The following is a 14,056-nucleotide window of genomic DNA, read 5'->3' as shown; positions in this document are numbered from 1 at the left end:
GAGCTATTCCGGCAAGCGTGAGGTTCATGAGCTTTATGGCATCAACTTCAGCAAGAGAACACAGAAGTAGTCTCCGTGTGTCTTTGTTCTCTTCACATTTACTGGAACGTGTGTGTGAGAGTGTGAGGTGTGTGTGTTAGAGACATAGAGGAAGAGAAGGGAGGAGAGACCAGTAGATTCTGTGGCCCCAGCTTCAGCAATCCTTCAGTAGACAGAGCAGCCTCCCCTGGAGCATAGCTCTGAGATGAAGTTCCCCTGGAAAAGGCGCTTGGCTGCTCCTCTGTTCTTCCTCCTGGCACTTCACACCTCAGCCTCTCCAGCTTCCAATGACCAGCCTGCCATGGGCCACTCCAGCAGCCACGCCTGTGTAGGTATGTAATTTTTTTTTTTTTAAACTTGGGCTGAACATTGGGATCCAATACTTCGTTTGCATAATGAACACCTTATTTAATTAATCTTATGTCAATAGCTATAAGATTCCAAGTGGCACCAATAACATCAACATAGGAAAAATTTGTCTTAGGGCAAGCTATATACACGAATGTGTGTATAGAAGTGTGCTGTACAGTTGCTAATTTGAATTAGTTATAAAAATCTTTTACCTCATTGATGATTGGAATATTTTTCTCTTAAACAGGCAACTGTCAGAGCCTGAAATTCTTCTCGTTTTTCAGAGGGACAGCAGGGAGCATACCAGTAGAAGAAACACAGGCTTTGACCTCAGACAGACACACCTGGGTTTGAATTGCTGCCTGCTCCCATCCTCCCACCCCCCTACCACCTTCCCTTACTGACTGTGAAACTTTGAGCCAGCTACTTCACCTTCCCTGTGCCTCTGTGTCCTTATTGGTAAAACAGAGCTAATTTTATAGGCATGCTGAGAGAATTCATTGAGCTCATGCATGTGAATGTATGGTATTTGCACACAGGGAGGACTCAACAATCTTAGCTTTCTTCTTTCTCTCAGGAGTCCAGACTTGGCAATAATAGGATGGTCACGTGGAAACTTCGAGGGCTGACTGAGATAAAAATCCTTGACTTATCTTTTACTGAAGTGTTTTATCTCCAAGTTCTTCTTCTTTTTTTCTTTTTTCCTAAGAGGGGGGTAGGAAGTAGGGTAACACCTTTGGTATTGATATTATACTCAGAGCTTCCAGACAGTGACAGACATTTAGATGGGTCAGTCCATGGAGTCAAGGAGACTCTTAGAACTCTGAATACCAATTGCTCAATGAGCAAGCCTCCAAACAGAGTCCTGTCTTAAGAATCCAGAATAAAAACCCTAGGGGTAAGTATGGTGGCCACAAAGGAAAAGCCTGGGCACAAATTCTGATACAAATATCTGAAATTCTTATTTTCCCGAAAAAAACCATGACCCCAGGTCACTAGCTGTATTAGGGAACACATCTCTCGTTTCAAAGTCTCCTTTTATTTATTTTAATTTTTTAAATTTTTATTTTCTGCTTTAAGTGAAAATTTACAGCTCGATTTAGTTTCTCATACAAAAATTTATACACACACTGTTATGCAACCTTAGTTTCTGTCTCTATAATATGACAGCACACTCCTCCTTTCCAACTCGGATTTCCCGTGTCCATTCAACCAGGTCCTGTCCCTTTCTGCCTTCTCATCTTGCCTCTGGACAGAAGCTGCCCATTTAGTCTCATGTCTCTACTTGAACTAAGAACCACACTCTTCATGAGTATCATTTTATGTTTTATAGTCCAGTCTAATCTTTGTCTGAAGAGTTGGCTTCAGGAATGCTTTTAGTTCTGGGTTAACAGAGCACTCAGGGACCATGTCTTCTGGGGTTCCTCCAGTCTCAGTCAGATCATTAAGTCTGGTCTTTTTACTAGAATCTGAGTTCTCACCCCACTTTTCTCCTGCTCTGTAAGGAACCCACCATTGTGTTCCCTGCCAGGGTGGGCATTGGTGGTAGCCAGGCACCATCTAGGTCTTCTGGTCTTGGGCTGATGGAGTCTCTGGTTTATGTAGCCCTTTCTGTCTCTTGGGCTAATATTTTCCTTGTGTCTTTGGTGTTCTTCATTCTCCTTTGCTCTAGGTGGGTTGGGACCAATTGATGCCTCTTAGTTGGCCACTTGTTAGGTTTTAAGACCCCAGACACCATTCGTCAAAGTGGGACGCAGAACATTTTCTTAATAAACTTTTTTCTGCCAATTGACCTAGATGTCTCCTGAAACCATGGTCCCCAGACCCCTGCCCCTGCTACTCTGTCCCTTGAAGCATTTGATTGTATCCTGGACGCTTCTTAGCTTTTGGTTTAGTCCAGTTGTGCTGACGTCTCCTGTATTGTGTGCTGTCCTTCCCTTCACCTAACATAATATCTAGTTAGTGAAAACCTCTCTGCCTCCCTCCCCACCCTCATAACCATCAAAGAATGTTTTCTTGTGTGTTTAAACCTTGAGTTTTTATAATAGTGATCTCATATAATATTTGTCCTTTTGTGACTGAATAATTTCACTCAGCATAATGCCTTCCAGATTCATCCATGTTATGAGATGTTTCCAGGATTCATCGTTGTTCTTTATCATTGTGTAGCATTCCATTGTGTGAATATACTATAATTTATTTATCCACTCATCCGTTGATGGGCATCTAGGTTGTTTCCATATTTTTGCTATTGTGAACAGTGCTGCAGTGAACATGGGTGTGCATGTATCTATGCATATAATGGTCCTTATTTCTCTAGGATGTATTCCAAGGAGTGGGATTGCTGGATCATATGGCTCTGCTATTTCTAGCTTTTTAAGGAAGTGCCAAATCGACTTCCAAACTGGTTATACCATTTTACATTCCCACCAGCAGTGTATAAGTGTTCCAGGCTCTGCACAACCTCCCCAACATTTATTATTATTATTATTTGGATTAATGCTAGCCTTGTTGGGGTGAGATGGTATCTCACTGCAGTATTGATTTGCATTTCTCTAATGGCTAAAGATCGTGAGCATTTCCTCATGTATCTGTTAGCCGCCTGAATGTCTTCCTTGGTGAAGTGACTATTCATATCCTTTGCCCATTTTTTAATTGGGTTATTTGTCTTTTTGTTGTTGAGATTTTGCAGTATCCTATAGATTTTGTTTTTATAGATTTTAGAAATTAGACCCTGATTGGATATATCCTAGCCACAATTTTTTCCCAGTCTCTAGGTTGCCTTTTTACTCTTTTGGTGAAGTCTTTGGATGAGCATAAGTGTTTGATTTTTAGGAGCTCCCAATTATCTACTTTCTCTTCTGATGTTTGTGCATTGTTAGTAATGTTTTGTTTATACCATGTATTAGGGCTCCTAGTGTTTACCCTATTTTTTATTCCATGATCTTTATCATTTTAGATTTTATATTTAGATCTTTGATTCATTTTGACTTAGTTTTTGTGCATGGTGTGAGACATGGGTCCTGTTTCTTTTTTTTTGTAGATGAATATTCAATTATGCCAGCACCATTTGTTAAAAGGCTGTCTTTTCTCCATTTAATGGACTTTGGGCCTTTGTCAAATATCAGCTACTTATAGGTGGATGAATTTATGTCTGGATTCTCAATTCTGTTCCATTGGGCTATGTTTCTGTTGTGCCAGTACCAGGCTGTTCTGACTACTGTGGTGGTATAATAGGTTATAAAATCAGGTAGGGTGAGGCCTCCTACTTTGTTCTTCAGTAATGCTTTACTTCTCTGGGACCTCTTCCCTTTCCATGTGAAGTTGGTGATTTGTTTCTCCATCTCATCAAAAAATGCCATTAGAATTTGGATCGGGATTGTATTGTATCTGTAGATCGCTTTGGGTAGAACAGACATTTTCACAATGTTGAGTCTTCCTATCCTTGAGCAAGGTATGTTTTTCCACTTACGCAGGTCTCTTTTGGTTTCTTGCAGTAGTGTCTTGTAGTTTTCTTTTCTTTGTATAGGTCTTTTATGTCTCTGGTTAAATTTATTCCTAATATTTTATCTTCTTTGGAGCTACTATAAATGGTATTGATTTGGTGATTTCCTCCTTGATGTTCTCTTTGCTGGTGTAGAGGAATCCAACTGATTTTTGTATGTTTACCTTGTAGCCTGATACTCTTAATCCACTCTTCTATTAGTTTCGGTAGTTTTCTTGAGGATTCTTTAGGGTTTTCTGTGTATAAGACCATGTCATCTGCAAATAGAGATACTTTTACTTCTTCCTTACCAATCTGGATGCTCTTTATTTCTTTACCTAGCCTAATTGCTCTGGCAAGGACCTCCAGCACAATGTTGAATAAGAGTGGAGATAAAGGACACCCTTGTCTGGTTCCCATTCTCAAGGGGAATGCTTTCAGACTTTTTGCATTTAGGATGATGCTGGCTGTTGGTTTTGTATAAATGCCCTTTACTATGTTGAGGAATTTTCCTTCTATTCCTATTTTGCTGAGAGTTTTTATCATGAATGAGTGTTGAACTTTGTCAAATGCCTTTTCTGCATCAATTGATGAGATCATGTGGTTCTTGTCTTTTGTTTTATTTATGTGATGGGTTATATTGTTTTTCTGGTGTTGAACCAGCCCAGTATATCTGGTATAAATCCCACTTGGTCATGGTGCATTATTTTTTTGATATGTTGTTGAATTCTATTGGCTATAATTTTGTTGAAGATTTTCATGTCTAAGTTCATGAGGGATGCTGGTCTGTAATTTTCTTTTTTCGTGATGTCTTTACCTGATTTTGGTATCAGGGTTATGCTGGCTTAGTAGAATGAGTTTGGGAGTAGCCCATCTTTTTCTATGCTCTTGAAATACCTTCAGTAGTAGTGGTGTTAACTCTTTTCGGAAAGTTTGGTAGAATTCTCCAGGGAAATATCAGGGCCAAGGCTTTTTTTGTTGTTGCTGGGAGTTTTTTAATTACCTTTTCAATCTCTTCTTTCGTTATAGGTTTATTTAGTTGTTCTACCTCTGTTTGTGTTAGTTTAGGTAGGTAGTGCATTTCTAGAAATTTGTTCATGTCCTCTAGGCTTTCAAATTTGTTAGAGTACAGTTTTTCATAGTATTCCCTTATGATTCTTTTAATTTCGTTTGGGTCTGTTGTGATATCGCCCATCTCATTTCTTATTTGGGTTATTTCCTTCCTCTCCTATTTCTTTTTTTCAGTTTGGTCAATGGTTTATCAATTTTGTTGATCTTTTCAGAGAAACAGCTTTTGGTCTTGTTAACTCTTTCCATTGTTTTTCTGTTCTCTATTTCATTTAATTCTGCTTTAACTTTTATTATTTGCTTTATTCTGAAGACTGAGGGCTTCTTTTGAGGCTTCTTTTTATTTGTTCGAGTTGTAGGGTTAATGTTTCGATTTTGACCTTTTCTTCCTTTTGGATATGTGCATTTATTGCTATAAATTGACCTCTGAACACTGCTTTTGCTGTGTCCCAAAGGTTCTGGTGGATGTGTTTTCATTCTCATTTGATTCTGTGAATTTCTTTATTCTGTCCTTAATTTCTTCTATAACCCAGTAGTTTTTGAGCAAGGTGTTGTTCAGTTTCCATATGTTTGATTTTTTTTCCCTTGCTTTTTCTGTTGTTGATTTCTGTTTTTTGGCTTTGCTGTCAGAAAAGATGCTTTTTAATATTTCAATGTTTTGGATTCTGTTAAAACTTGCTTTGTGGCCTAATATGTGGTCTATTCTAGAGAACGTTCCATGTAAGTTGGAAAAGAGAGTATACTTGGCTGCTGTTGGGTAGAGTGTTTTGTATATGTCTATGAGATCAAAGTTGGCTGATTGTGGTATTTAGATCTTGCATGTATTTACTGAGCTTCTTTCTGGATGTTCTGTCCTTCACCTAAAGGGGTATGTTGAAGTCTCTTACTATTATTGTGGAACTGTCTAATAGACAGATTGTGTTTTTTTATACATTCTGCCACTCTCTGTCTCTTTATTGGTGTATTTAGTCCATTTATATTCAGTAAAATTATTGATAGGTATGAGTTTAGTACTATCGTTTTGATGTATTTTTTTGTGTGATGTTGACATTTTCTTTGTTCCACTTAGTTTTCTGTGTTGAATTGTTTTATTTCATGTGTTTTCTTTTCATCCTTTTCATTGTTGTTGATTTTACATTTGCTGAGTCTTTGTTTTTCTTGTTTTTTATTTTGATGCATAAGATTGTTAGTGTCCTTTGCATTTACCTTAATATTTAGCCCTATTTTTCTAAATTTAAACCAATCTTTTATTTCTTTATATCACCTTGACTTCCTCTCCATCTGAAAGATTTATGATTACATTATTTAGTCCCACTTTTTTGTTTTAATATTGACATCTTTTACATATTGACATCTCTGTTTCCCTATTTTCAGTGTTTTAGCTTTGATTTATTTGTGAAGTCCCTATCAGGGTTGATATCTGGTTGTTCTGTCTTGCGTTCTAGTCTTGGTTGTTAGCTGATGTTATTGATTTTTCTAATTGAAGGACTCCCTTTAGTATTTCTTTAATTTTGGTTTGGTTTTTACAAATTTCCTAAACTTCTGTTTATCTGGAAATGCCCTAATTTCACCATCATATTGGACAGTCAGTTTTGCTGAATACAAAATTCTTGGCTGGTAATTTTTTTTTTTTTTTTCTTCAAGGCTTTATATGTGTCGTCCTATTGCCTTCTTGTCTGCATAATTTCCACTGAGTAGTCTGAGCTTACTCTTAGTGACTTTGTTTTGTAGACAACTTTTCGTTTATCCCTAGCTGCTCTTAAAATTCTCTCTTTATCTTTGGCTTTGGTAAGTTTGATTATAAATATGTCTTGGTGACTTTCTTTTGGGATCTACCTTGTGTGGGGTTCAATGAGCTTCTTGGATAGATATCTTCTCATCTTTCATAATATCAGGGAAGTTTTCTGTCAAAAAATCTTCCACAATTCTCTCTGTATTTTTCTGTTATCCTCCCTCCATTCTGGTACTCCAGTCACTCATAGGTTATACCTCTTGATAGAGTCCCACATAATTCTTAGGGTTTCTTCATTTTTTTTAATTCTTTTGTCTAATTTTTCCTCAAATAAGTTGGTGTTAAGTGCTTTATCTTTAACCTCACTAATTCTGACTTCCATTTCCTCAGTTCTGCTACTGAGTTGTCTCATTCTGAAATTTTATTGTTAATCCTTTGGATTTCTGTTTGTTGTCTCTCTATGCATTCTTGCAGCCTGTTGAATTTGTCATTATGCTCTTGTATAACCTCCTTAAGTTCCTCTATTGCTTTGTCTGTGTGCTCCTTGGCTTATTCTTCATTTTGCCTGATCTTCTTCCTGATCTCTTGAAGAGCTCTGTATATTAATCTTTTGAATTCTACTTCTGGTAATTCCAAGAAGTTCTTTTCCTCTGGAAGTTTTCTTGTTCTTTGTTTTAGGTGCTTGCTGAAGCCATCATGGTCTGCCTCTTTATTGACTGTTGTCTTTGACCCATCAATAAGTTACTATATTTATTTATTTTACTATTTCTTACTGAGTCTCAGCCTCATGTTTTGTTTTAATATGCCCAAATAGGCTGGTCATATGAGCTAGTTTGATTATTGGTGCTTTCAAAGCCCTCATGTCCTGCCACCAGGTGGGTAGAACTGTTACTAGGAATGTGAGCACAGGAGTCAATTTACTTTTCTTGTAAGGTTTCAGCTCAGGTGTCCAAGTAATTGTTCACCAAGTGTGTGGTGTAAGCTCTCATATACAGTCCTAAATGAGCTAGGGTGATTGGAGTAGGCAAGGTATGTGGCTGCAGTAGGGGGTCAGATGCTAAGAAAAGCAGGGCGCTGATGGCTGCACGTGAGTGTCTGGAAGGAAAGTGTGACCCTGTCTCCCAGAGTGTGTAGGTGGGTGGGTTTTGCAGCCTGACTATGGGCACCCAATGCTGTTGGCTGTAAGGACTGGGAGGCAGCACTTATTCTTGGAACCCTTTTGCAGGAGGCTAGGTGGAGCCACCAGTCCTCAGGCCCCTGATGTGATTAGGTGAGGGCCCTGCTTAATAGGCAGAGCAGTGTCAAATGTCACGAACCTGCCACTCCACCATATAGCTGATATAGTCGAAGTTAAGCTTTAGGTATATACCCTATTGTACTATGCAAATGAGGGCCTACACTGTTGAAATGGGCCCTCACAGGTCTACACAGGGGCGAAAGGCATTCAAAGTTTGTGGACCCCTTATGCCTGTACCTAGGCAAAGGAGCTGTGCCTGCCCTGAGTTCCTGGCTTAGGGGAGCTGGCAGATTATTTTTGCCTGTTTGTTAATTTGCTCCCTCTCCAAAGCTGGGAGAATGGCTCAGAGTGCGAGACAGACCCAACTTCCCACCCAGGGAATGTAGCAGTTGCTGAAGCTGGCCTTGGATCTGGTGCAGAGTGGGGAGCGGGTAGGTAAATGGGACAGAGGTTCTTCCCAAAGGGGCTATTTTTTGATGCATGTGGTAGGTTAGATGAATGTGCCTATCTTTTGCTGATTGGACACCACTTTTCACTGGTTCTGGAGACTCTCCACCGCTCGGTCTCTCCCATTGTGGAAAAAGCATCCTAAGTGCCACTGCTTGCCTCACCATGTATGCCAGCTGGTCCAGCCTGCGGGGTGCCAATTCCCACAGGGTCAGGTCTGGCAACTCCTCGCTGCTTCTGAACCGTCTCTCCCTCCCTCTGCTGTTCAGTCCCATTCCTCAAATGTTCCTTTAATATTCAGGGCCCTTAGATTGTCATACATAATTGATTCACTTGTTTTTTGGGGGGTCTTTATTGTAAGAGAGACCCTAGGAAGTATCTGTCTACTCCACCACCTTGGCCCCGCCTCTCCCGAAGTCCCCTTTTAAGTGAAAATCTGTGCAGCTCTCACAGAAGAGGGGACTGTTGTGAGCTCTAAAAGGTACTACAACAGAACTTACGGAGCTGTGGAGTCAACATCCACATCATAAACAACCACAGCTCCAGGGACAAAGAGGGCCCTTTGAAGTGGGGAGCCTGTAGACCAGGAGGACAGGGTCAGGAATATATTCCAACACCAGAGTTACGCTGTGCCAAGCCCAATGTCCCTTTTTCTAGTTTACCATAATTTGTCTGTACTGAGCTACACATCCCCTCTGATCACTAAGCAAATGCTGATGCTACTGTGTTTGAACAGGCAGTGCCTCTTTCTGCCACTTTTCAAATGTTATGGAATCAATAATAAGCCATGTTCATTTTAGCAAAACATCGTTTTCTTTAACTGGGTTATTTGGAGAGAAAGTAATCCTTATATTTCCAAGTCATTGACATTTAAAATAATTTATTAAATGTTGGATTTTTTTAAAGCACTACTTCGTGCTCAAGAAGCTTTAAAAAAAGAAAGGAAGGAAGAAAAAAAGAGACGGTTTGAGGGAAACATTCCTCCTCATCCATGCATTCACGTTTGGTCAAATACAAATATATAGAGTGCCTCAGGGTTAGGCTAAAACCTCTTCTCCCTGTCCACACATACCACACAGGATGGTCAAAGATGAATTTATAGTTTGAATGATGAGGAGACAGAGATGGCTGTATGGTTTCCAGCCAATGCAAATAGTAAATGACAGTGTTGGTGATAAAAATAAGAAAGGTTTACACAAAGAAGAAAAAAAGGTTGAAAACTTATTATCACAATTTATATACAGGCAGTCCCCCAGTTAACAAATGTCTGATTTGGACAGCTCATACTTAAGAACAGACTGCCATAAGCCTATTATATTAAAATTTTGAGTTAAATACAATGGTTCATAATAAAGAACCCACATGCTACTTTGTGATGCTCATGAAAACATAGCACAGTTTGGAAGTGTTTCTTAAGTGTTTTAATTGCATGTTGTTGTTAGGGGCCATCAAGTCATTACCGACTCATATGGACCCTATGTACAACAGAAGGAAGCTCTGCCCAGTCCTGGTCCATCCTCACAATAGTTGTTATGCTTGAGCCCATTGTTGCAGCCACCGTGTCAATACATCTTGTTGAAGGTCTTCCTTTTCTTTGCTGACCCTCTGCTTTACCAAGCATGAGGTCCTTCTCCAAGGACTGGTCCCTCCTGATAACATGTCCAAAGTATGTGAGAAGAAGTCTCATCATCCTTGCTTCAAATGAGCATTCTGGCTGTACTTCCCCAAGACAGAATTGTTCATAGCTTTGGCAGTCCATGGTATATTCAATATTCTTCATCAACACCATAATTCAAAGGTGTCAATTCTTCTTTGGGCTTCCTTATTCATTTTCCAGCTTTCACATGCATATGAGGCAATTGAAAACACCACGGCTTGGGTCGGGAACACCTTAGTCTTTAAAGTTACATCATTGCTTTTCAACACTTTAAAGAGGTCTTTTGCAGCATATTTGCCAATTGCAACACGTAGAAAAGTGAAATATATGCTATGTACTAAGATGAACATTTGACTAACTGGCGCTAAATAAAAATCATATGTACCTGTGCTGACTTACCTACAAATTCCATTTAAAGACAGACTCAAGAATGGATCTTGTTCATAAACTAGGGACTGCCTGTATCAGGAATTTCACTTTCCTTATTTCTCTATTAATGAATACTCATTCTTCAGCCACCATTTCTGCTGTTAGTAGAAAATATTTGATCTTTCCATTTCGGTGTTTAAATTTACTATATTTTTACTTAAATAACACATGCCTTCTGCATTTGTTTGCCAACTGTGACTTTCCCCCATGAGGTATTTTCGTAAGAGCACTATGCCAATTTTTAGGGGAGGGCACATTTGGCAAACAAATGGAGAAATGTAGAAGGCATGCGTTATTTGAGTAAAAAAAACAGTAGTCTCCTTTCGGCAGTTGGAGTTCTCCAATCCTTCGCTCCTCTCCGAGGCTTGATCTCAGTTCACAAAGTATCACTCTGATAATCATAGTTCCAGGTCTTTGGGAACAGGCTTCTGCCCTCCATCCTCAGAGTTCCCACAGATGAACTGTAGGTCAGAAGTCTAGGCATGGCATACCGGGGTTCTCTGCTCTGAGTTTTATAAGGCTGAAAGCAAAAAGTTGGCCAGGGCTGCAATCTGGTTTGAGACTTGAGGTCCTTTTCCAAAATCACTGATTGTTTACAGAATTTATTTTTTTGCAGTTGCAGGGCTCAGGTCTCATTTTCTTTTATTCTTTTTTTTAATTGTACTTTCGACAAAGGTTTACAGAGCAAACTAGTTTCTCATTAAACAATTATGACACATATTGTTTTGTGATATTGCTTGCTATCTGCACCACATGTCAACACTCTCATCTTCTCGACCTTTGGTTCTGCATTTCCATTAGTCCAGCTTTCCTGTCCCATCCTGTCTTCTCATCCTTGTCCCTGGGCTGGTGTGCCCATTTATTCTCCTCTTTTTTTATGTGTCTGTCTAATCTTTAGCTGAACTGTGACCCTCAAGAGTGACTTCGGTACTGAGCTATAAGGGTATCCAGGGGCCACACTCTAGGGGTTTTTCCAGTCTCCGTAAGACCAGTAAGTCTGGTCTTTTTATTTATTTTTTAGTTAGAATTTTGTTCCACATTTTCCTCCAGCTCTGTCTGGGACCCTCCATTTTGATTCCTGTTAGAGGAGTCAGTGGTGGTAGCCAGACACCATCTAGTTGTGCTGGACTCAGTCTGATGGAGGCTGTGGTAGTTGTGTTCCATTAGTTCTTTGGACTAATCTTTCCCTTGTGTCTTTGGTTTTCTTCTTTCTCCCTTGCTCCGGACAGGGTGAGACCACTGGAGTATCTTAGATGGCCACTCACAAGCTTTTAAGACCCCAGATGCTACTCACCAAAGTAGAACGTAGAACATTTTCTTTATAAACTATGTTATGCCAGTTGAGCTAGATTTTCCCCAAGAACATGGTCCCCACAGACCTCAGCCCAGTAATTTGGACCCTCAGAAAGTTTGGAAGTGTCCGTGGAGCTTCCATGACCTTGCTTTGGACAGGGTGTGCTGGCTTCCCCAGCATTGTATACTATCTTACCCTTCACCAAAGTTATCATTTATCTATTGTCTTTTTAGTGCTTTTCCCTCCCACCTCGCTCCTCCCTGGTAACCACCAAAGAATGTTTCTTTTTGTGTGTAAACATTTTAATGAGTTTTTGTAGTAGTGGTCTCGTACAATATTTGTTCTTTAGTGACTGCTTTATTTCACTCAGCATAATGCCCTCCAGATTCACCCATGTTGTGAGCTGCTTCACAGTTTCATCATCGTTCTTTATCTTTGCATAGTATTCCATTGTGTTTATGTACCATAGTTTGTTTATCCATTTATCTGTTGATGGGTACCTAGGTTGTTTCCAACTTCTTTGTTATTGTGAACAATGCTGCAATGAGCGTGGGTGTGCATGTCTATTAATGGGATGGCTCCTATTTCTCTAGGATATAGTCCTAGAAGTGGAATTGCTGGGTCATATGGTATTTCTATTTCCAGTTTTTTAAGGAAGCATCATGTCATTTTCCAAAACAGCTGTACCATTTTGCATTTCCACTAGCAGTGTATAAGGGTTCCAATCTTCTGGAAGCCTCTCCAGCATTTGTTATTTTCTGCTTTTTTGATTCCTGCCGGTAGTGTTGGGGTGAGATGGTACCTAATTGTGGTTTTTATTTGCATTTCTCTAATGGCTGGTGATGGAGAGCATTTCCTCCTGAATCTGTTTGCTGTTCGAATGTCTTCTAGGTGAAGTATCTCTTCATATCCTTTACCCATTTTTAATTGGATTATTTGTCTTTTTGTTGTAGAGGGATTGGATTTTCCTATAGATTTTAGAGATGAGACATAATCGAAATTTGTCATAGTCAAATTTTTTTTCCCAGTCTGCAGGTTCTCTTTTCACTCTTTTGGTGAAGTCTTTTGATGACCATAAGTGTTTAATTTTTAGAAGATTCCAGTTATCTACCTTATCTCCTGGTGTTTGTTTATTGTTAGTAATGATTTTTATCCTGTTAACGCCATGTATTAGGGCCTCTAGCATTGACCCTATTTGTTCTTCTATTATCTGTATTTTTTTTTGTTTTTATATTTAGGTCTTTGATCCATTTGGAATTAGTTTTTGTGTCTGGTGTGAAGTATGTGTCCTGTTTCACTTTTTTGCAGATGGACATTCAGTTTTGCCAGCACCATTTGTTAAAAAGGCTGTCTTTTCCCCATTTGATGGACTTTGGGCCTTTGTGGATGATAAGGTGACAAGAATTTATTTTTTTTCAGTCGGTGGATAGATTTATGTCTGGGTTCTCAACTCTTCTCCATTGGTCAGTGTGTCTGTCGTTGGACCAGTACCAGCCTCTTTTGACAACCATGACTGTATAGTAGGTTCTGAGGTCGGATCGTGCGAGTCCTCCTACTTTATTCTTCTTCTTCAGTAGTGCTTTACTTATCCATGGCCTCTTCCCTTTCCATATAAAGTTAATGATTAGTTTTCCCATCTCTTTGAAGAATGCTGTTGGTATTTAGATCGGGATTGCATTGTATTCGTAGATTGCTTTGGGTACAATTGACATTTTCACAATGCTGAGTTTACCTACACATAAATGGAGAAGCATGGTATGTTTCTCCATTTATGTAGGTCTCTTTTATTTTCTTGCAGTAGGGTTTTGTAGTTTTCTTTATATAGGCCTTTTACATCTCTGGTTAGACTTATTCCTAAGTATTTTATTTTTTTAGGGGCTATTATAAATGGTTGTTTTCCTGATTTTCTTTTCATCATTCTCTTTATTGGTGTATAGGAATCCAACTGATTTTTGTATATTTATCTTGTATCATGCAACTCTGCTGAATCTTTCTATTAGTTCCAGTAGTTTTCTCATGGAGTTTTTTTTTTAGGTTTTCTATGTATAGTATTCTATCATCAGCAGATAGGGACAGTTTTGTTTCTTCCTTACCAGTTTGGATGCCCTTTATTTATTTTTCTCGCCTTATTGCTCTAGCTAGGACTTCCAGTACAACATCAAATAGGAGTGGTGATAAAGGGCATTCTTGTCGTGTTCCTGTTCTCAAGGGGAATGTTTTTAGCCTCTCTCCATTAAGAATGATGTTGGCTGTTGGTTTTGTATAGATGTCCGTTATTATGCTGAAGAATTTCCCTTCTATACCTATTTTATTGAGAG

The 14,056-nt window shown here is 39.2% G+C and overlaps 1 protein-coding gene across 1 annotated transcript in view; it reads left to right on the top strand.

Annotated features, from left to right (window-relative positions):
* The first annotated feature begins 19 nt into the window (after positions 1 to 19).
* The window catches only part of AOAH (acyloxyacyl hydrolase), a 264,955-nt gene continuing 250,918 nt past the window's right edge, over positions 20 to 14,056 (top strand). Inside the window, exon 1 of the mRNA XM_003406941.3 lies at positions 20 to 371. Within this exon, the coding sequence (XP_003406989.1) occupies positions 245 to 371 (127 nt within the window). The 5' untranslated portion in view covers positions 20 to 244. The remainder of the gene's footprint in view (positions 372 to 14,056) is intronic.

This window comes from Loxodonta africana, chromosome 8 (assembly GCF_030014295.1).
Source record: "Loxodonta africana isolate mLoxAfr1 chromosome 8, mLoxAfr1.hap2, whole genome shotgun sequence".
Classification (NCBI taxonomy): Eukaryota; Metazoa; Chordata; class Mammalia; order Proboscidea; family Elephantidae; genus Loxodonta; species Loxodonta africana.
This window is presented reverse-complemented; position numbering and strand designations above follow the sequence as displayed.